Consider the following 23,852-nt stretch of genomic DNA (forward strand, 5'->3'; position numbering starts at 1 on the left):
GGTTAGGGTTTCTTCTGGGTTTGGTGACAATACTGCAGTCTCAGATGCAGACAATGCTGAAGAGCCTCATCTTCAATGGAGTAGAAAACTGATAGTTGATGTTAACCTTTAGAGCCTGTGGCAACCAGCTTGCTACTTCTCTTCTTCAGCAAGTTGACTTCCATGATTTCTCTCACTTTTAAAGGAAGAATGACAGCCTGCGTGTGAGTCTCAGTGTTAGTTTGGTGGGTTTTGTTTTGTTAGTTTGTTTGTTTTTAATCAATATTGCAAGATTTCTTTTGGGACATAGTCTAGGTTTTGACTGAAACTGAGATTCAAACTCCTGAGTTTTGTTAGAAAACTGGCTTTCCTTTACTCTTATTAAACTGCATAACTTTTAGTAAGTTGGATAGAACAAGCATGATTCAGCGTGCTTGGGACAAATTACTTCAAATAGTCCCCGTGTCTCTTTGTGCTGCTAACTGGAAGATCAAAGGATACAGTGGTCTTAAGAGATGGTCTTATTGGATGCTGGGAATTTGAAAATCTGTTGCAAGACTGCTAAGGCAGATCTTAAGTTGCAGTGTACTTCTAACTGACATTACTAAAGAATGTTGCCATTCTGGATATCTGTAGAATATTAGTACTGCCTATTATATGTGTTTACAAACTGCTGTCCTTGGATGTGATCCTACAGTAATTACTGCGTAGTGAAGAAATCAGAAGCCCACTCAGTCTAAACTGTGGGTGTGGGGGGCTACTGACTTTGCCTATAGACTGTTGTGTAGTTAGTTAGGAGGGTACTTAAGAGCAACTAGTTCCTTTGAGGTATCATTTCCATGTGCATCATTTATCTGTCCTGGAGCCTGTATGTTGTTGAGGTTTTAAAGCAGAACCAACAGCTGTTTTCTGCAGACAAAACAGCTTTGAATGGGTGAACTTCGCCCATAGCTGGGCAAAGCATGCATAATCATCAATGTGGCTTTCCTAAAGTGACACTGTATTTGCACTCAGGCTATGCTGACCCTTGTTTGTTGTAGAGAACTCAGTTATGTAGTTGCTGCTAGTGACGCATTTGTGCGCAGTTCCTGTACCAAAAATACAGGGCAGGAGGAATGGGTAGAGAAGAACATGCGCATATCTGTGCCTGTTACAGAGGCAGTTTTGTTTACAGAGTAAATTTGAGTAATTTCTGAGAAATAAAATTACTGGTGAGTAGTCCATTTCAGCGTGAAGAATTAAGAACAGTGTTAATTTTCCTCAGTATCTAGTTAAAAGATGTCTGTTCTTACTGCTTCTGTCTTTTCAGTTGCTGATGCTGTTGCATCTAAACAAAGAGCTATTATAATTAGGACCTGTAGTCCTCAAGAATAAATTCACTTACTGTTGTGCTCAACTTCACAGACCATTTAACAAAAAGACATTCCTTACCCCAAAGAGATGACAGCCTGCTTTGAAGGTAAAGGCATGTACATATGCCTTTACTGTATGTATGTACAGTATGTACATACATACGTGTTTGTGTGCATATTTATGTATGTATATATATGTATATACAGTATGTATGCCATTACTGTAGTTGCAAGCCTCGGTCAGTATGTCCCTCATTAGCCAGTTAGCTTTCCATAAGCTGTGTGAAGTGTCATAAAAATAAAAATTATTGTGGAAAATACCACAGTAATCTTAGACCCTCAGGTCATAAATGGAGTACAGGAAAAGTTTAGTGTATGTGGTAATTTGTACTAAAAGGGCACTGATCTCAGGGGTCTGGGGTGCCTGTTAGACTCCTGTGTTCCTAAGTGTAAAGTGTATTGATCCTGTTATATCAGTCTGTCAGTGGTGACTTGCATTCCGACATGGAAGGTTTGCTGTTAAACACTACTATAATGCATTGATCTGTCAACTCAGTACTCCTCTGTGTTTTCATTTTTGTTTCCGTGTCTTCCTGAGAACCATTTGTAAGGTTGGCTGTCTTTTTTTACCATTTGAAGCTTATTTGCTTGTGCTTCTAAGTTGTTTGAGTCATGTTACAGGCATAGGTGCCTCATGCTAGCTGAAAGAGATACAAGAATAGGAGCTTGGGCAACAAACTATTTGAACAGATGGGGAACAGAGCAAGAAAAAAGGTTAGGAGGAGAAAAGTTGGGAGGGATCCTACTTGAAATACTTCTGGGTTTTCTTCTTGGTTTTCTTTTTAAATGTTTGTATGTTCCCCAGATCTCATCCTGCTCAAATGGAAAACATTTATTCCTATATTATTTTGTGTTGTAGGAGCTTTGAAAAGTCTTTAAGTGCCAGGAGAAAAAGGTCTTTTAAGTACAAGAGGAGTTCTTATTGTCAAGAAGATTATTTTTTTCATTTAAACCCTTTTCTTACACATCTATTCTGTTTATTCAGGAGTAATCAGGGTTGCAGACAGTAAGAGAAGTTCATCTTGAAAGTGGTGTGAGGAGAAACAGTTCCCAATGGAGGCTAAAGGTATTGCTGGTGTTCTGTTTTTATAAAGACAGGAGACAAAATTAGAAAAAATTATAAGGCATTTTGTTTGGAAGACTGTGATAGCCTGGCATTCTAAAATGCTCTGTCCTGCTGTAACCATTATCCTTACCAAAAGAGTCTTGCCTATTTCAGGTGAGTTTCGTTTGTTATTTGTAGTCCAGACTGTCAGTGACTTTTGAAAAATCATTTATTTATATACGGTTCTGCATTTTCTTTAAAAATGTGCATGTGTGTGTATGTATGTATGTGTATATATACATACACACATATATTAAGAAAATTAAGATTTCGCTGTGTTGTCATAGAAGTCAAAAATTTTAGTTATCCTGTGTGCTAAGTAACATGCAAGACACAGATAGATAGCTGGAGAGTACAGAATATTTTGAAGAAATGAGAATAAAAGTTATAATACTGCCTGCTCAAGAAAAATAATCTCTTTTTTCCTTGAAAGTGTCTCCTTAGCTGAAGAGATCGTCAAGAGGATAATAGTCTTAAACTTGCTATTCCTTTCTTAAGGAATGGTTTGAAGGTTAGACTTGCTTAACAGGTATGTTTTTCAGAATATTTTTAATGTGGAATGTTCAAATAAAGGTAGTAGGCTGGGATTTAATAGAATGTATCTGAGAATTCACACAGGGAGCACTTTTCATGATAAGTTGATTTTGGAGACCAAAAGACACTATGGGCCACGGGTCAGATGGGGTGGCCACTGCTGCTTCATCTTACCTTATTTCCTGACTACGTACATCAAAGTTGCATTGAATTTGATGGTTGTGTGGCTGTACAGTGAAGTGTTCTTGCTTCCTAATTTATCTAAAAAGTAGTGTTCACTAAATGAATATTAATATTTTTTTGTGTTACTGATCCAATCAAATGAAATTGCTCAGTGGCTGCACAATGGGGGCAGAACAAGGGAAACAATCACTACTTCTTTGAGAGGCAGCTGCTTTGAGCAGCATTAGTAAAAGTATGTAATGCCAACAGTTCGATTTTGTCTTCTGTGAAGAAATGCCAAAATGCATTCCCTTGCACACAATATATTTCTTAAATATCCCTTCTAAACATGTTTAACTGAAGCACTTGACTTTATTTCCTGTGCTTTATGTGTATAAAGAAAAAATGCTTATCAGGAAGGTGTACACTGTCAAATTGCTGTCACTATTAACAGTTGAAGTGGGGAGACTGGGGGGTGATTTCTTTGAAGCATACTGAGTTAATGGTTAGAAATATGAAGAAATGTTGGGTGCTACAGACCATAGCTTCATTATATGGCACCTGTGATCTTCAGTTCATGTTGGCCACTTTAGAATTTTAGAAGACAAAGAGGAATGAGAACCGTGTTATTTGCCTAGCAGAATCTTCTCTGAGGACAAATGTTTCCTAAGGGGAAACACATGTTTTCTCTGACCTTCTGTCAGTAACAAACTTTTTGTAATTGATCGCAGTGACTGCTTGTAGTACCTCTAATTTTGTTTTTTAGTTTCTGTTATCAGTGATTAGTTTGTTTACTCATTCAAAACTTTTTGTACAGATAATTAGACAATGCTAGAACAACAGGAGACCTGCTAGGTCATGTACAAGTCCTCATTCTTTATGTCCTTATTAGAAAAAAGAGTGCTACTACGATATGGCTGGCTAGGCATATTAGTTCAAAATTTTAAAGTATTTTGTGGGAGTAGCTGGCACAGCACTGGTCTTAATTTCAAGAATTTGATTCCTTCTAAGATTCCTTGTCCCATTTGCAGTGTGTTTCCTGGCTGCATAATCTCAGGGTGTTTGCATGTATTAGTCTTCAGGGTTTAGACAACTGGCATTAACTGTAAGGCTCAGATTTCTAAGGATGTAGACACTTTCCACAAACTGAAAAGGAAATAGTTTGAGGAGAAAGTTAAGGTGTTTCTTGTGCTTCTTTAGAAAGCATAGGAAATGAAGAGAGGGAAACTTTGCTGTCCTAGTAGTTGTTTGAGAGAACAACTGAAATGTCAACAGCTAAACTTTTTTTCTCTATAAAACTGATACTTGGCTGAAAAAAATGTGATTAAACTCTTTTTACTTCTTGTCTTTAGCTGTAAGTATTCTCCTTGCACAGTCACAGATTTGAACACCTGAGGAAAGGTTTTTCAAAAAAGTCTTTCAGTAATTGTGACTTGTCATCCTGTGTGCTAACTGGTAAAGTAAACCTGGTTCTCATTACATTAACAGTATTTAGACGCATTATACAACAGTTTTGTATTAAGAATTCAACCTTATATGTATTTTTTACAGCTTCTGAAGTTCTCTTTTGATACTCTGTTTCCACTTTGCCTTCTTTCAGAATATCCATGTCCACACAGTGCAATGGTGTAAGTCTAGAAGTTATTTTTGCTTAATACTCAGAACTAAAATCATTAGGAAAGTAAGATGTTCTCTTCAGGCTATTAGTACAGTTTCTCAGTGTTTAAGCTGCTTAATTCTGTAATTGTTAGTTGTTAGGTAAGGTTTTCAAGAACTTGTTCATATTCCAAGTGACTGTTTTTTATATTTATTGATATTTGTTATTTCTTCCAGTCTACTATTAGAAATATATTACCTTTTTTTTTTTTTTTTTTTTTTTTTTTTTAATAACAAATTATCAGGCCTGCTGGTTGTCTTTTGGAAGTGCAAAACCACAGCTTTATCCTGGTGATTTCCTACCCCTTCCCTCCATAATTGTGGCTTAGATGCTTTTCCAGTATAGTGTTGTTCTCTTCTTCAAAACACTACAGCAAAATTATGCTCATTATTTCCTCTGGTAGCAAATTGTCCAGAGGTGGTGGTGGTATGAATGCAGTTTTATTCAGGTTGACCATCTTAATCAAATTTGCCTATTCTATGAGCACATTCTGTTTTCTTACTTATTTTATTTCTGCCCTTCTATTCCTTCATTTCTGGCTGTATGTTGAACTACTCTTTTCTTAGTTTGTTGCTTGGGAATATAAATTACACTTTCATTCTGTTTATATTGGAAAGTAGTAACTTAAGAAATTGCAAATCTGCACTAACTTTCCCTACCATACTAGTATGGAGAGGGGATGGGGAAGTCTTGTTTTTTGTTTCCAGACTTTTATCTTTCCAGTTCCAGTTGTTCTGGTAACAGCTGGGAAAAGTGTTAAAGGGTATGTTGCAGCTTCTCAGTAAATTGAGCAGACTTGTGTATATTCTGACATTGAGCTAATGTTTAGTATTTGAGCATTTTAGGAATGAGCAGGTACTGGCCATAGCCAAGAGAGACTGGAATTTTTACTTCATGGATAATCCTTTGCTGTGGAGACTGTCAGCGCAGATAGGAAATCTTAAGAAATCCCTTACAGTTAGAAATATTACTGGGAAAAATTAAATTACAGAGAAATACAGCTTAATGATGAACATGAGACGTCTTATGGGCGGTGTTCATTAAACTGTTATGATTATGCTTACTGTTGTGATGTTTGCTTTTTTCAATATTAGGTGCCAGGTGTAACGAAAATTATGGAAAATCAAGAAAATGTCTACAATTGTTTTAAGGTTGAATTGCCATATAATCTTCCATTTCAACTGTACCAGACTTTTGCTGGTCTAATTAGAACACTGCTGTGAAAATGTTTCTGTTTTCTCTTGAGGGTCATCTTAGAATTTTAGAAGTTACTCAATAAATAAGAAAACACTTTCAGTAAACATTCACGTCTAACAGTAGTCCTTTATTATAGCTTGCCAGAATGGGTTTTTCACTTCATTTTTGAAGCTTGTTAAAAGATGCTATTTGTTCTCTTTATAATTTGGTTTATCTACCTAAGTCCACTTATTCCCATTTTGTGATAATGTATTTAAATATTACTCTTGCATATTTAAAAGATTTTAAGTTAATGTGGGATTTTTTTAAACTTCGGGAAGACAAACATGGAGGGAGGTGGCAGCGTTTTCTAACCTGAATGTGTTTTTTCCATCCTCGGGTAAATTGTGGCATTAGATACATTTGAGGGCAAAAGTTCACTGTGGGAGTACTGATTACTTGTTACTTTGTGCAACAAGGAATGCTGGTACTGTGCTCAACATATATAGCATGGTTCTGTGATTTTGAGCCCAAGTCAAAAGCTGTTTCTGCTGTTCTGCCTGAGGTGTCAGTTATGGACAAATGTGAATAGTTAAATATTGGCTACCATTCACTGATACCCATAAAAGCATATTTCTATGTGTGAAGGCACAGCAGCAAAACATTCAATGGCTCAAACCTGATGCAAAAGAAGGGTGAGTTCTGACATGGGAAGTCTCACCTGTTTGTAAGCTATCTTTTTTTTTTTTTTCCAAAGTTTATGAGCTTAAGTTTCTGACTAGTCAATGTGAGGAAAAATTCACTCAGTGAAGAGTCTGCTTTCTTCTTTCTTTGGAAAGCAGTTAGTCTCTTTCTGTTTGTAAAAGGGGACTTAGGGAGTGTCTTTTGGTAAGTGATCTTGTTCTAGTCATGCTGATAAGCAATCTTCTTTGGGTTTTTTCATTGGATACTTTCAAGAACAGAGGTGGAGTCATTAACGGTGACAATCTTAAAAGTTCCTCAGCAGTACAGTAGGAAAGATTCTGTTCTGAATTGTATAGGGATGGGAAAGATCACATATATTTGAATTCGGGGAAAAAAATATTTTGTAGTTGTTAAGTAAAAACTGCATTTGCCCAAAGGTCTCCCAGGAAAAAGAGAACCTGAAGGCATTTTATTTTTAGAAGAGAATAGATTTTTCAGAGCAAAGTTAAGTTTCTACAAATGTAAGATTTTGGAAATATTTTTTTATTTCATTTTTATAGTGACACTGGAACTTTTTAAATGTATATTGGTTATTTTTGCAATCCCACTGATCTCATGTGTACTTCTCACTTGATTATTTCACTGTATACATAAATGATGTCTATTTTTTATTTGTTGTCTTTAGTTTCTTGATGTTTAAGCCCTATTTTAATTTTGGAGTTCAGGTAAACTGGGTCTTCATTTACTGTGTGCTACTTGCTGCCATCTCCAAACTTTAGGAAGGGTTTATTGTAAGAAGATTGGAAGTGACAAGTAGCTCAAACATAGCTGTCTTTAAGATTTCAGTAGTCTGTTGTACTATAACACAACGTCATTATTCAGGCACCCAATAAAGTAGACATTATCTGTGTAGCTGTCTTTTGCTTTGTCTTATTACCTGTAGATTAATCTCCCATATGTTTTTTGTGGATATTACAGTTACAATGTTCATAATTATTATAGTAGAATTGTGTAATAGTTCTCATAGGAAAGGTGCATGATATAAAAGTAAAACTACAAATCTTACCTTTGCAGTACACACTCAAATTGGAAACAAAACCAAGTAAAAAAATTTAGGAACTGTGGAAAGTTGAATCATATGAGACTGTCATTTTGATAATGGCTTGATCTCAAGCACTTGCTTTTGTATGATACAATTCCTGTCATTAGGGCTTTATAATTAGGATCCAAAAATGTTGGGGAAAAAAAAGTCTTTGGATTTAACATGTGTAAGTAGATAAGGATATGGGCTTTTTTACTGGGCCATTTGTTTATTTAAAGGTACAGCCACTTTTAAACTATTGTGCTTCATGTTTCTTTAAACAAACAACAAAAAAGGTAATTTTAAGGTAATTTTTCCCACAGATTTAAGACAAAGTCTAGATACCTGCATGGTAGAGGTCAAAAGAAATGCCTGGAGATAGAATGCCAGGTTCAGCTGCTGCTGCTGACACCGTGCCCCCCCCCCCCCCTTCCCCCCCCGTATCTGTAGTAGCAAACTGTTGTGTTAGATTTACTAAAAGGTATAAAAGAAAGCAAACGTAACTTGTTTAAAATGTCTCCAATTACATCAGCGGGCTTTCAGTCAGCTGTTCAGGACTTTCAGGCTATAGCCCTGGTTTCAGGCTGTAGTCATATCAGAGCCTCATGCTGTTCAGGACAGTAGTTTTAGTATTTATGTAGTAATGTAGTAAGTTACAATGTGTGATTTCCCCAATGATCTTGTTCACTATGATGAGGGCATGCTGCAAAGTGACAGACATACTTTTATTAGTAAGAGTAGTATTTTGCCATTATGATTTAATAGTGCTGTTTGATAAAGATACAACTGTAAAGCATGAGTGCTCTTGCTGAAGAGCAAGATAACTTCGCCAGATAAGCAAGTTATTTGCAAGAGCAAATAACTGCATGATGGAAGTCATTGGCAGTGTTTGTTAGGAAGGAAGTGTGAATACTTTTAATAGCACTTGCTTGTAGGCAGTAGAGTTATTTTCACTTTCTCTGTTAAATTTGTACTGTGATCTCATCTAGTACTAGTTAAATGATGGAAGAATCTTTATTTGAGTCCACATAGTACCAGAAAGTAACCTCACAGTTTTAATTCAGCATTTTGTGTTTTGCAACAGGCCAGTTTTTTTCTGCAGGCAATGTTTTCATCATGTTCACACTGTGCTGTTTTTCCAGCACATGTGCAAACTACACAGGCTCTACTATCATTTGAATAATTGCCTTATACAGAGGATTTAAGAAAGCTGTGGTTTTAAACTGTTAACATCTCAAATCCTAAAAGATTTTTTTTCTTGCATTGGGATTTTAGTTGTAGTGCTGTCAATATCACTATCTTAACTTCTACTAAATGAGTCTTTATCAACTTGGAAAGGAATTGGAGCTCTTCAGAAATTTTTCATTACTCTTTGATTTTTGCATGTGTGCTGTGGTGGCACACATCAATACAGGAGGAAGAAAGCAATCTTGTAAACCCTAGCAATTTGTAGGTAGTATTATATAAAGTACTGTGTAAAAAAGTCACCAAATTTCAGTGAAAATAAATAAAATTTTCTTAATTTAGTGAACCATTAATTTCTTTTGATACTGCATTTCTTACTACATCTTGCCTAGAGAAGTGTGTTGTGAAGAAAAGATTCCTACATTTATCTCTTTAGATTTTTTGGTTTTGTAATTTCAAGGGAGAAACATTTTCAGTTTGTTAGCTCACATATCATATTGAGAGTGTTAGTTTTCTTTCTTACTACATTTTGTAGTTAGACTATTTTTTAAAACATGGTGCATGGAATGTTGGCTTGGACTATATTCACCACATGAATTTGATATGCTTTGTTTGTAGGGTCAAATTTTTAACAAGAACTTGTCCTAAATGTGTTGTTATTGAAGTTGGTGGAAATGAAACAAATGCATGAAAGCAAAGCTAAGTTAGAAATATGCTGCGTTGAAAAACCTAGCTTTAATCTTCATTACTTTTTCATTGTCACTTTAACTGCAATATTAACTTTAATGTGAGCAAACTGGGGCCATGTGTGTGCCAAAACCTTGAATTTGATTGCATTCCAATCAAAAAGTCATCCACTGCTTACAGATTTGGTTAAATTTTTAATTATTTTTTTTTAAGAAAACTCAAGGAGGCTGTTTTTTCCACGTGAGCTTTGTCAAATTCCTGGTCTGTGTTTAGTTGAAAACTAAACTTTCAAAAGCGTGTTAGTTCAGAATTTTATACTATGTTTCTTACATGCCCAAAGCACACTTAAAATTTAGACTTTTGAAAAATGTTGTCTGTGACTTAGTTCTTACTGTTAATCATTACTGTTGTTGGTTTTACTTTTCAAGGTACCCAGAGAATGGCATAGTAGAAATGGACACCACTAATCTTCGACCCAGAGCAAGAACCATTCTGAAGTGGAGTGAACTAAAAGTGGGTGATGTGGTGATGGTTAACTACAATGTTGAGACTCCAGAAGAAAGAGGATTTTGGTTTGATGCAGAAATTACCTCTTTGAGAGAAATCTCAAGGACTAACAAAGAGGTTCATGCTAAAATTCTGCTGGGGTAAGATTTGCTTGACCAACTTGTAAAATCTGTACATACATAAAATATGTTTGGGTTTTGTTTTTGTTTTTTTTTTCCTACTAGTCATCACTAGATTAAATTTAATGTCATACTTCAATTCCACAGCTGTCTGAGTCATGGAATTACAGTGCATGGTTTTGACGGTGTGCAGACTTAGCTGTGAGTCAGAGTTTTTACATTTCCTGAGATTGCTGGAGGCAACAATAAGGTTTCATGTATTTGTGGTTCAAATTGATCAGTGTGTTTTATTTATATTCCTTTATGTTAGATATCTATACATTTATATTTTTATATATGTTATATGTTCAATTCTATTGAAAGCTGAAAAACCTGTTTTCAGTAATTTTTGAGCTAATTGGGAACCCGTAGGTCTCACTGAGTATTAGTCATCTCTGACAATTTGAGTAAGTTTCTGAACCAGCTAATTGAATTTTTAAATAACAAAGTATTTATGTGGGTATTACAGCTTCTGATAAGTAGAATGTAGAACTGTAGGATGTAGGAATTGCAAGTTTTCATGTGGCTGAACTTGCCTGGGTATCTTTGCTTTGTTTGCCTTTGTCATTAAAAACTTACAGTTCTTTAGGAGCAGTGTTTTCTGGAGAAATCCATATGGGTATTACTGTCAGTAAGTTGTGCGATTGTCTTCTTAGGGACAAACAAGATGACCAATCTTCATTGGCAGTCTACTTGAGGAATTCATTGTAACCTTCCTACTCATTAGCTTTCCTCATTCCTTTAATGCTACTCTTTTCTGTTACGGAAGGGGTTAAAGCAAATGGATCCAACCTGCCACCTCCACCGTTGCAGAAGATGGGGATGTATGGGTACTTACATGGAGTGAAACTGATTTTAAAATTACACTGGAACTGAAGTGATTTTTTTTTACCTAAGAAATTATTCTTTTAATCTTGGCATGTATGACATTTGCTCAATGAGTAGTGTCATGATTCTGGGAGTATATTCCTTAAAATGAATTGGACTAGTTGCATCATAGTGTAGGTTTTTTCATGAGAAAGGAGAGTTGTTGTACCTGTAGGAAGACTTACAGTGTAGGACATGATTAATTGGAAAAGGCACACATAAGACTTACGATCAAGTGCAATTCAGTATTTTGTGTTAAAAAAAATGAAATCGTACCTAGTACTGGGAAATAGGAAAGACGCTGACTTAGTAAACCATGCAAGTGGTAGAGCAGCCGTATGGACTTGCTCTGTAGGTAAAGCAGAAAAAAAGGAAACCTTTAAATGTAAAGCAAGGAGAAATTGAATACCTAGTTTGAATTATTAACTTCGAAGGGAAGAAAGATTAAGAAATGGAGGCCAATGTAGAGACATGAAGATTTTCATTGTAATGTAGTATTTGTATGGCATTTGGTGAATCAGAAGTAGTATTCATGACCTTCTACAAACAGAACTGTCCAGATACCACTTTACATGAAGTTCAGATGTCCATTGGCAACATTATCTAAAACTGTTGTCTGCATGGATTCTTTCAGAGTTCTTCACATTTATTAAAATGTGATAATCAAAATATGTTAGCAAAAGCAAACACCTGTTGGCTAATAAAAAAGTTTGTTCATGATGATTGGAACTCTATAGGATAGTCTTTTTTTATCTAAATAAGCTGGTAGTTATGCTTCAAATCAGCGTTTGGTAACCTTAAGTACCGTGGCTGCTGTGACAAGTACCATGGGGTTCCCCGTAGTATTGGCATGTACTATCCTCTGAAAGCAGTTGGGGGGAAAAAGGCATTCAACAAATATCTTGTTCTAGGGTGGTGACTTTAAATCCATTTTTCAAATGAAATCTTATTTCAGTGAATTTTCTTCCTGATTAAGCATTCAAGCTTCATTTACTTGTTGATAGATTGTATATGCATAATCAACTAGTCTTCAGAAAGTGGTTATCTGAGCCCTGCTGTTTCTGATACTTACCAAGGAGTAATTCTGTATCACCTGTGCTACCTAAGTTATTCCTCTGAATTAGCAGTAAAAGAAGAAAATAGTGTTTCAATGTTTATTAATATATATTAATATACTAATGTAATAGACATATTACAAAATATTTTAATATAAATTAGTTTAGAGTCATAATATGATTATGTTATAATATTACTTTAGACTAAAATAATGTAATTAATATATGAATATTCTATATTATTGATATGTTGTCATTAATTCTTACCATAATGATAGCATTAGTTAATTGTTTTAAATAAAGGTGAAATGTATTTTTAGTGCTTTATGAGTATATGTTAGTGATTGATTGATTGATTGTATATTAATGACTAATTATTTGTGTACTACTTAAGAACAACCTTAGCAGGCAGTAAAGGGAGGCAGAGTTCTCAGGTTTGCTTCAGATACGTTCATGGCTTGGACTATTTCCCCTTTCTGGTGTTATGTCAAAGAGGCTTTGTATAAAACAGTTTTGTACCCAATAGCTGAATGTTTGGTTTATTGATCTTGGTTGCTTTTGACAAAGATTTGTGAAGCCTTTGGCACAGTGGCAGGAAATAACAAGAACACGTACTGTTTGTAGTTATGCTTTGGAGCTGGTATTGCAGGTACTTCTTTTTTACTCTGTGTGTTGACATGTGCATTTGTTAGGTGTTACTTTTACTTATGTCTCAGTCATAACCTAAAGGAAATGTTCTCTGCGGTCTGTCATCAGAAGTTCATCTTTTGGGAAACTGATGTGGATTAGAGAATATTACCGAAGAGAGAAATGAGACTGAACAGGGGATAAAAAGTCATCATTATACAGAAGAGTTGACCACATATTAGTAATTCTCATTTGTACTCTATTTGCATTGCCACTGAAGTATGTAATGCAGGATGTCTAAAAACTATCCAAGATACAAATACTAGGGAAACAGCAGTGCTTTTCGCAATGGAATATACATGGCTCTAGGACCATAGGTCTCATGATTATGCATATGGTTCAGAATGGTCTGTGTGTGTGTGGTACCTCTGAACTGATTAACGAAATTTGCAGGGTGTACCTCTATTTTTAAACATCCTCTGTTTCTTTTTTTTGGGAGTGTCTTCTGTTTCATGATGAAAGCAGTTATTTGTACTCCAGAGTATTGCGACTTGTTGTCTTTGCTCTTTAAAAGGCATGTATCAAATACTTGTTACTGATAGGTAGTTGTGAGGCAAACTGTCACATTTTATTTTAACATTGGAGCTGGCTTACATCATCAAAGTCACCCCACCAGGTCAAACCAACTAGTTCGAATGGTGCTTTGCATTTTGTCCTTGCTAGATTTCAAGATAAATAAGAGACAAAACCATATCTTACTTTTCTTCAGTTAGCCTTTGAATGTTTCAGTTATCAAGGACTCTGTCAATACCAAGACTTGTATTTTGTTTAAGCCTTTGGAGTTAGACAAGAATGTCGGTAAAATCTGTTCACTTTGCAGATCTTACACCTCTTGGACTATGTATTTAATGAATTTGAGGTATTTACACAAGCAGCCTTAATGGAAAGTAACAGAAAGGGTCCCAGATTTTCCGATTTACATTTGTCATCTTGTAGTTTTGCAGGTTTTTGTGTGAGGCTTCGTGCTCCCAAAAAGGAAGGATTGTTTTGTGTTCAGATCATTCTGTCTGATTTTTCAATAGGCTTATTATGTTTTCTGTGTAACCTGCAAGATCTGGGGCTTATTAGAACACAATGTTTGCCGCTTTTTTTTTTTTTTTTTTTAGGATATTTTTCTGTTTATCTTCTTTTAGACTCCTTTTATTCGTGTCTGATATGTTTTTGTTCTCAGAAGGCAGTATGATATTTTTTCAGTCTTTATGCTATCTGTACAGGTTTTACTTTTAGGTATTCCTGTCACTTCTTTTGAACAAATTTTTCTGTTTATATTTAACTTCTCATTTTTTAAGTAATTTGTAATACTTGCTTCTATAGCTTTGCAAAGGTACAGAATTTAAACACATCACAGAATAGTGAACTAACGGTGAAACAAGCCTTGCGTATTGTTCTAGAAGATTTGAAAAGTTCTTGTGCTTCTGTGGATTTCTGTCTAGATCTGGTCCAAAAAATAACATTTATTGGAAGATGACCCTTGTTTTGACACTTGTTTTTCTAATAGGAGTACCATACATCCTATCCTTCTCAGTATGTATTGTGATAATCAACACGTCACAGTTGTCATACTTTGTAGGTACCCAGTAGCGTAGTTCACATACTGCGTTTCTCCTTTAGGCCTGGAATTTCTCTCTATGTGGTTTATCCCTTCCTGATGCTCGTATACGTTTGAGGTGTGATTTTCTACCTAAAATAACTTTACAGTTTATTTATTTTAATGTAGCATCTGTGACTGTTGCTGGTTGATCTGGGAAGGCATTATTTTACTGGTATGTGGAATATTAACAAGATTTAATTGGAGCCATTTAAAAAAAACCACTTTCCTGCTGTGTTAGCTGGTATCCTAATAATAAGAATTCTAATTGCTGAAGAACTTGCCTGCAGCTTTCTTGCACAGACATAAAAATGGCCTATTTCTTCTAGGCAACAAAACTTCTGCAAGGGTGAATTTGTGTCTTCCTCTTTCATCTTCTCCTTATGACTTCAGTGGAGCTGGTCACCTCCTTTGAAGAAGAGGCCTCCTTTTGAATCAACGCAGCTGGTTCAAATCAAGACAGATTCTGGTTGTCCAAGAAGCCTGCTGGGATTTTTTATGGTGGTTCTGTAGAGGTGATGCCTAGAACTTCCCAAGCACTTCTGTGAATGGCTTTTCCCTAGTCTCCACAGCAGAGATGGCTCTTTTTGTGATACACAGCCTTAGGTAATAATCTCACAATTCTTAACAGGAATAACTCTAACTACAGGAAGAGTATGTTGGATCCCACTTAATTATCCTGTTGACAAAAGAACTCATGTTTTTGGGGGTGGTGGTCTGTGTGTGTGTGAAAAGAATGATTGTTTGATCATAAGAAGTGAAGTTTACTGGAAATCAAAATGTTTCTTTTTAAAGTGCAGATTTTTGATCTTGCTTCAATTGTGATTTCATTTTTGAGGAAAAACCCAAGAATTAAAAGATACAATGGACATGAAGACAGGAACAGAATATTATTAAAGAGACTTTTGAGTAGCATACAGTGCCTCCTCTTACATAAAAAAAAAGGAGTCTGGGGTGCAGAACAAACTGCCCGGAAGGTATTGGAATGCACTGTCACCTACTGGGACTGGAGAAAGGTTGGTGTCCAGGATGTGTTGCTTCCGTCAAATGCGAGAGACAGAAGAACAGCTGACTAACAATAGTTCATGAAGAGCACATGAGCAGAGTGAATCCTTTAACCACTTGCTGTGGTAATTATCCTCTCCACAAAGGTCATAAATGAGATAGAGTACCTTGGTTCAGCACTTACGAAATGAAAACCAGCAAGTTTAGAAAGAACTGAAAGAGCACATTTTGAAGGGTATTTGGCTGATTATATGTATCTGTTATTACAGATACTCTTTTCCTGTTTCTTCTTTCTCCTTTCCCTTCTTTCTCTTCAGAAAAAAAAAATCCATTTTACAAACACTCTCTGAATAGCTATGATGGCCAGGTACTACACAGATCATAGCTATTCCTCCATGCACTTGATTCTCCTGCTGTCTTTGTTTTTGTGCTTTAAAGAGGACAGATCTTCAGGAGGTTCTGTTGTCCAGAGAGGAGTGGAAGGATTACAGTTTTAAGATTGCTCACCAGTAATTATTTTTCTTACATAGAAGAGATATTTTCTCTTGATACTGCCCTCTTCCCCATTCATAAAGAAAGAGCATGAAAAGTAATTTATTTGTCCTTTGTGCTACTTCCCTGCACATTGCCTGTTCCTAACTGGCAGTATGGAGAAACTGGTGTTTGTTTGAGTGTTTCAGTTTGCTTTCCCAAAATGGAGGGAAAGTAGACTAGGTGCTTTCAAATGATGTTGAGTCTTTTGGACTGTGAATATAGTGTTCCTTTATCCTGAAATTCAAAATCTGAGTTGCAAACCAAGTCTGCCTTACTAGAGATAGCATTATCTCTCAAGCTAAGTAGCCCAGTTACGTGGGAGCTGCTCAGTCCTGCTGGTGAAAGGGTAAGATTTTGGAGGACAGATCCTCTCAAGGGAAAGGAGCAAGGAAGTACTGTGCATGAAAACGTGGTTAGTTGCACGCTTCATGTCAACCAGCATTTGACTTTTAACATCATGGGACCCACAATTGGGTTCCCATCTGTCCCTGAAGTCCCACTGGAGGATCAAGGACTAGGAACATTTATTCCAACAGGCTGGCCAACCTCCTGAGTAGACGTTTGGGTGGTGAAGGAACATTACAACCCATGGTTAAGTGAGGTATTAGCATGTGCAGGGAAAGCAAAGGGTACAGTGCGGTGGGAACAAGAGAGGCCTTGGGACTGATAGAAGAGGGATACCCATCTCAAGTGCATGTATACAAATACATAACAGCCTGGGGAACCAGCAGGATGAATTAGTTCTGCATATAATCGTGGAACTATGATGCTGGTATAGTGGAGACACAATGGGACAGCTCACGTGACTGGAGTGAGAGATGGATGGATACAATCTTTTAAGGAAAGGCAAAGATAAAGAGGGTGGAGCTGCTATGATGTGAAGACGTTTGGATGTAAGGAGCTCTTCAGTGGCATGACAACAGCCTGATAGAGAGCTTGTGGATGTGCATGGGAGAGGCAAAAAATAACATCATGGTGGTAGTCCCACCTGAGGTGAGGAAGAAGACAAAGCCTTCTTCACAAGTCTCTGAATCACAGGCACTGATTTTCATGGACGACTCATTCCCTGATATCCACTGGCAGGATAACACTGGAACACAAGCAGTTAAAAGGTTCTCTGGAAGATGTCAGGAATAACTTCTTAATAGAGGTACTGGATAGATCAATAGGGTGATATGCAGCTGGATCTGATGTTTGTTATCAACAGCTGCTTGGGGATTATGTGATTGATGGTAGCCTTGGCTATACTAACTGAAATCCAAGGTCCTGATGGAGCTGAGGAAGGAGAGTAGCAGAGCATAGATTCTGGAATTCAGTAAAGCAGGCTTCAGTTTCATTCAAGGAACGGGTTGATGAGATAACATAGGAGGTAACTATGAAGGGTAAAGGAGCTCAGCAGAGTTGACAGGTGTTTAACAACCTCCTCTGAATGTGAAGACAGTTCATCCTGGTACTCAAGAAACTAGTAGAGGTATTGGAAGACTGGCAAGGCTGAACAGGAAACTGATGACTTGGCTCCAGGGCAAGAAGTCAGTAGGTAGGAGTTGGGAACAGGGACAGTGTAAAAAGGAGGAATTTTGAACATGTAAGGATTGGTGTTATGAGAACCAAAGCTTGTCTAGAGTTGACACTTAGACATCAAGGGCAATGGCAGAGAGCTTTGCCTAGTGCTTTGGCAGTAGAAGGCTGAATAAGGAAAATATGGGTCTATTGATGAAACAGACAGATGATTCAGTTTCAACAGACACTGTCTTCATCGCCATAGTATTCACTGGCAGGGTCTCTTTGGTAGCTCTGCCTAGTGAAGGCATTTGAGGAGAGTCTTCTGCAGTGAATGAGGACTGAGTCAGGAAGTGCTTACAAGAACTTGACTAATGCAAGTCCTTGGAACCAGATGGGTTGCATCTAAGGTATGCTAAGGGTACTGGCTGATTCTGTAGTGATGCTCCTCTGTACCATATTCAAAATGTTATGGACATCAGGGAGGTCCTTGAAAACTGCAGAAGGCAAATGTTGCATCTGCCTTCAAAGAGGGCTGGCAGTCAGCCTTATTTCAGTCTAAGGAAAACAATGGGACAGCCCTGTTGAAAGTGCTGGCCATGTAAAGAGGAGTTGGAATAGCCATGGTGAATTTTTTTCCAAGAGCGAATCATGCCTTACAAGACTGGCTGCCTTCTGTGATAAAATGATTAGCTCTGTGGCCAACGGGAGAGCAATAAATGTTTGCCTCAACTTGTAACAGGTCTTCTGTGTCTTGTAGTATCCTATCCTGATTAAGATGATGTGATCTGGGTGGATGGGCAGTGGCAATGCAGTGCGGAGTTTGCAGAGACACCAAATTGATGGAAACTCAAGGGCAGTACTGCCTGTCAGAGGGACTTGAACAGACAGGAGGAATGGGCTGACAGGAGACTCATGAAAGTCAACAAGGATAAAGTTTTTCTTGCTCCTAGGAAGGCCGAGCCGCTTGCAGCAGTACTGGCTTGGAAGCAACCCTGATGAGAGCAACCTGTGGGTCTTGGTAGACAGCAAGCGCAACATGAGGCAGCAGTGTGTAACGAAAGCTAACAGTATTGGGGCTGTTTGAAGAGAAGTATAATCAGGAGACTGGGGAAAGTGATTATTCCCCGTTACTAAGCACTAGACTACATCAAGAATACTAGATTCCACCCACCCCCAAACACATGCATCCCCTACTTCAATGCTCAAAAGAGAGACACATAAACTGAAGGGAATTCAGCTAAGGGCTGCTGAGATGGTTTGGGAAGCACAGTGGTATATGGCAGGCAGACCAGAGATGATGGGAATAAATTGCAACAAGAGGGAAAGGAAATCGCTCGTTTGGATTGCACTCAGTAACTTAACTTTCAACTGCTTAATTGTCATGTGTTAAAGCATTAATTGCTTTAACAACAACAACAAAAGCATAAGTACCAAATGTTAAAATTTGGAATGTTTTGTTTCATAACCATTTCATAATTACCATAAGATAAAAGTATCTTTTGAAGATGAAGAATGGGTTGTGTTCAATCTTGATACTTCTGTTTGTTTTCCCAGAAGATGATCTGTATCTTCAGCACTTTTAACACTATCCTTTCTCTAATAAACATCCATACTTGGAAACACAGTCTTTTGACTTTCTAGTGGGTGATTTTTAGAAGTGGTTTCAAACTTACTTTACTCACTGGGATCAAACTAATTCCAAACAGAAGAGGAAGAAAAGGAGACAAACTTCAGTGCAAAAAGGCAAAGACTCTGGGGAAAAAATGGTGGTGAGCACAATGTTAGGAAAATCATTATTAAAATAAATAAAAAGGAGTGGTGTTGAAATATATTAATATATTTATACATCTAAGAGTCATTGAGAATGGAAAGGAGCTCTTGAGGATGCTCAGGCAGGATCAGCTATAACAGTTTGCCTTGGGACTGTGTCAGGTTTGGTTTTGAATATTGTTATGGGTGGAAACTCAGCAACCTCTCTGAATAGTCCCTGTAAAAAGGTGTTTTGTGTGGTCAGAGGGAATTTCACACATTCATGTTTGTGCCTGTTACCTCTTGTCCTGGCAGTAGGCGCTGGTGAAAATAGTCTGCCTCCCTGTTTCTACACGTGGATAAGAGCTCTCCATGCACAAGCCTTCTCTTTCTCGTATCAAAGATGTTGCTAGTCTGTTGATCATTTTCCTAGACTTTTTCTAGAACTACACTGGTAATCCCATGTCTTACTCTGGGGATCCCAGACCTGGCTTCATCAGTGCTGAGTAGTGAGGAAGGTTCACCTTCCCTCTACCTGCTGACAGTGCTCTTAGTGCAGTCTAGGAGGCATTTGACCTTGTTTGCTTAGAAGGGCACATTGCTGGTTTATGGTCAGCTGCTTGTGCATAAGTCCTCAAGACCTTTATTGAGGTTGGAGAAGGTGATCGCTCCAGCTCCACTGGATCCTTTTTCTCTCCAGGGTTGTATCTCATGGGATTTTCCCAAGCAGGTTTCTGAAGATGTTGCAGTCTCCTCTCCTGAAATCCAGTATTGTCTTGCTTTTTACCTTGCTCCCTCCTCTGAGGATCCTGAACTCCATCATCTCATCATTATTGCAGCCAAACTGCCCGACTTTAATGTCCCATGACCAGTTCTTTATAGTTTGTAAGTATTGAGTCTAGCAATACACCTCTCCTTGATCACCTGTGTCAGGAAATGATCACTGCACTCCAGAAGTTTCTTAGTTGCTTGTGTTCTGTTCTGTGGTCCTTCCAGCAGATTGGAGGGTGCATCAAGTCCCTGTGAGAAACCGAGTCTGAAAACACGAAACTTGCAGTTTTCTGAGGAAAGCCTCATATACTTTCCCCTGATTAGGTCTGTAGCAGGCACTTATTTTGTTCTATCACCAATATTGTTCTCTCTGCTAATCTTCACATAAGGGGCGACTACCCCTCCTTACCTTTCTAGCCTGGCTTTCCTGAAAAGCCCATATCCATTTGTCACAGCACTCCAGTCATGTGAGCTATGCCACCATGTCTCCATGATCCTGGTGAGGTCATGAACCTGCAGTAATTATGCAGACTTCTTTCTTTAATTCCTCTTGTTCGTTCCCCGTACTGTATGCATTGCTGTATAGGTGTCAGGGAGGCACCAAAATGTGCTGATTCCCCAGAATGTGCATGAGAGCTTTCCCCATAAGGCTCTTCTGCTGGCATTTCTTTCCTTACATGCCTAAATTTCATGTGGTTGCACTTCTGCTTTTTTTAATGTTCCTTTTCTTCTGATCACTCCAGGCCCTGAGTTGCCTATCCCATCCACAGTTCTCTCACTTGTTTGTTGAGGAATCTCCAATGTTTATAACCAAAAGTCTATGAGCATTTTTATATATCTAAATAAAAATGAATAATAATGGAATCATCACAGATTCCAAACATGAGACCTAGAAAGGCTGTATTGTCGTTATGCAATAGATATACACATTTAATATTGTGCACTAATGGAACTGGACATCATGGCATAGGTATTAGATGTAAGTTGTCTGAAGGGAATTGCGCAATACAAGGAATGAAGACGTTCCAAAATAAGCAACTGCCCTCTGTAGAAGAATGGCTGCAGAAGCGTGGCCTTAGAATCTCTGAAGATCTGCACAATCCAGGCCTGGTATTAGAATAGGCCTGCAATTAGAATTGTGCTGAAGTTGCTGTGCTGAAGATAACAAGAAAGGTAGCCTTGAGCTATTCTTGAATCCTGAGACCAAGTAATTATGTCGTGCCAACAGGCCGTGGCTGTAACAAGCTACAGCTGCTGGCAAAGCAGGTGCAGGGCCAAGAAAGATGGGGACCGGTATGGGAAAATAGGGAGTAACAAACTACAAGGCTGCAGCACAGCAACACAATTAGCTACATGGATAGAATGCTCATTTTAGTCATGATAATTAGGGGCGTGAGAACCGCACGTGTTTAGAGACTACTAACCAATTATTATATTTCTGCTTCACGAATATGCATGTATCGGCTCTATATAAGTAGTGTTAGAAACTAATATAAAGTTGAGCAAGATGCATAACTCATATTGAGCGTCTTCTTGACTCCAGCGAACCCTTCTTCCAACAGCCCTCTAAATTCCGAACAGAACTTTTTCTCTCTGTAGCTCACAGTGTACTTTCTGACTTTCAGGAATTCTTAGTGAGATGGGGTTCATCCTGTTTTGAGCCTGGATGCCAGGCTTTTTCATGAAAGTAATGCCACCATGTGCGTAAACGCCATGATAATCCATTAATTACTTCTAGACTAGAAATGCGGTTTTGGCTTTGAAAGCAAGTCTCAGTTGCCTGTGGTTAGATATGAGGCATTCTGTGGGAAATGTCTTCCTGTGTTTGTATTTACTGTTTTATGGTGGGCACCTTCAGATCTTCTTTCTTAGTTTCTTGGTTGGTTGTTTTAGGTTTTGGGTTCTGGTTTTTTGTTTGTTTGTTTGTTTTCAAGCACTTTATTTATTAACTTAGGATTTACTATTCTAATTTTATTGTACAAAGTACTTACCATGTTTCTGTGTTTTCAAGACGCATCCTTTGCTGCTTGTTTTATGGAAAACCTTTCCATCCTGACAGCATCCCTGTGGGTTTTGTTTTGAAGGGAGGTGCTTTTTCTCACGTCTCTGTTTTTTCAACTTAGATTGTTACTTAATCCCGCTGGGTACACGGATTAGTCTCCTATAACTGTAAAAGTTCATGAAGAGTATTTGTGCAGCATCTGCTCACAGAATTGTAACGTGATGTAAAATCTGGATAGAAGCTTTTAACCTCTTCTAGTAAGTACCACCTGTTTGTAGCTCTGCCTCTTCCCAGTGCAGAAGAGTTTATTGGCTAGTCCAGACCGCTGTAACGATGCCTTGAGCAGCCTCTGCGTTGTTCTGAGTCTTGCAGTTCAGCCCACAAATGGCTAGAGAAGCCCGATTGTGCCCTGCAGCACCAGACACTGTTGGCCTGGCTTTGCATACGTGAAGCCTTGGTTTTTCCGCCCTTGCGGGTCCAGCCGGCAGTATTTACCCATTTCTTTGTGGACGTTTGGCCAGGCAGGCATTCCCCGCTGCGTGCCGCAGCCATGTGCGGGAGCTGTGCGTGCCGGCCTGCACTGGGTCCGGCCTTCTGCTCTGTCTCCTCAGGGGGTGTCTGGGCACGGGGCAGAGCCTGCTGCGCTGCTGTGGTAAACAGACTGTTGGGATCCGACAGCGTGACTTGCTGTCCTGTCAGGCCAGTGCTTTCCCCTTCTCCCAGGTATTAGGCTTACGCTTGCTTCTTTAACGTTCGTCTCCTTTACAGATCCCATGCTAAGGAAGAAAGGAATAGTCCTGCATCCAAATCTGAGTCTGGCAGCATGAACTGTAATACATGGTTTTGTAAATGCACCAAGTGTTACACCTGCTACTGAGGTTGAAAAAAGTAATGTCCTGGCTAGCTTGTGTGTGCATCCACAACGTGTATTCGTAGGTTTGGGAGTTGAGTGTGTACGTGGGTTTTTTTGTTTGGTTTTTTTTAAAGACCTTAACAATTCATATTAGATTATGGTATTTTTGGTAGTAAGGTCTTCCGTGTATCCTGGCAAGTAGCTTGGTTTTTTTTTTAAATTTATTATCTTAGCACTATATATATATATAGAGAGAGAGTAGTAAAATCTTTGTACAGTTGAAAACTTGTCTTGTGTCTTTGTCATTGTAGTGGCTTGTGTAATAAAAATATATAAAGTTGAATTAAAAGCACAGCTGATACAATCCCATTTTGTAGCTGTGCATTTGTATTTTCATGATAAATCAAATGGGTATGGGATATTCTGAAAAATCCTTGAAAATATTGTTTGTGTTTCTCCTTGCATACAATACAAAATGAAACAACCTCCATTGTTTTCAGATCAACCTAGCAGAATTTGGTCAAATTATCTATGTAATATGCTGTCTTCATATGGGAACATTTTGTAGGCTAACTTCAAAACAAGCTTGTTTAAAGTCAGATCTTCAGTCATGTTTGGTGAAGATTGTAGTTGTTTTATAGGCCTGTTTTAGCCTTTGTTTCATTCTGTGTAGATGATGTCTGTTTGCAGTTTCTTGAAACTACAGTTTAGCCTAAGTTATAGTTAATGTTTAAATGTAAAGCAACTAGTAGTATTTTTCACATTCCAGTATTTTATATCAGATTGAGATATTTTCCATTTAACATCCTTTGAAATATGCGTGCTGTAACATGTATCCGCTTTACTTTCAAAACATTCTTTTGGCTGATAGTGACTTAGAGTGAATATATTGAAGCGAACCTCAGAACATG

The 23,852-nt window shown here is 37.9% G+C and overlaps 1 protein-coding gene across 4 annotated transcripts in view; it reads left to right on the plus strand.

Annotated features, from left to right (window-relative positions):
* Window positions 1-23,852, plus strand: part of UHRF2 (ubiquitin like with PHD and ring finger domains 2) — a 96,812-nt gene that overhangs the window by 26,556 nt on the left and 46,404 nt on the right. For all 4 annotated transcript variants that reach the window (XM_055698604.1, XM_055698603.1, XM_055698607.1 and 1 more), the window contains exon 4: window positions 10,091-10,309. In XM_055698604.1, the coding sequence (XP_055554579.1) occupies window positions 10,091-10,309 (219 nt within the window). The remainder of the gene's footprint in view (window positions 1-10,090; window positions 10,310-23,852) is intronic.

The sequence above is a fragment of the Falco cherrug genome, chromosome Z (assembly GCF_023634085.1).
Source record: "Falco cherrug isolate bFalChe1 chromosome Z, bFalChe1.pri, whole genome shotgun sequence".
Lineage (NCBI taxonomy): Eukaryota > Metazoa > Chordata > Aves > Falconiformes > Falconidae > Falco > Falco cherrug.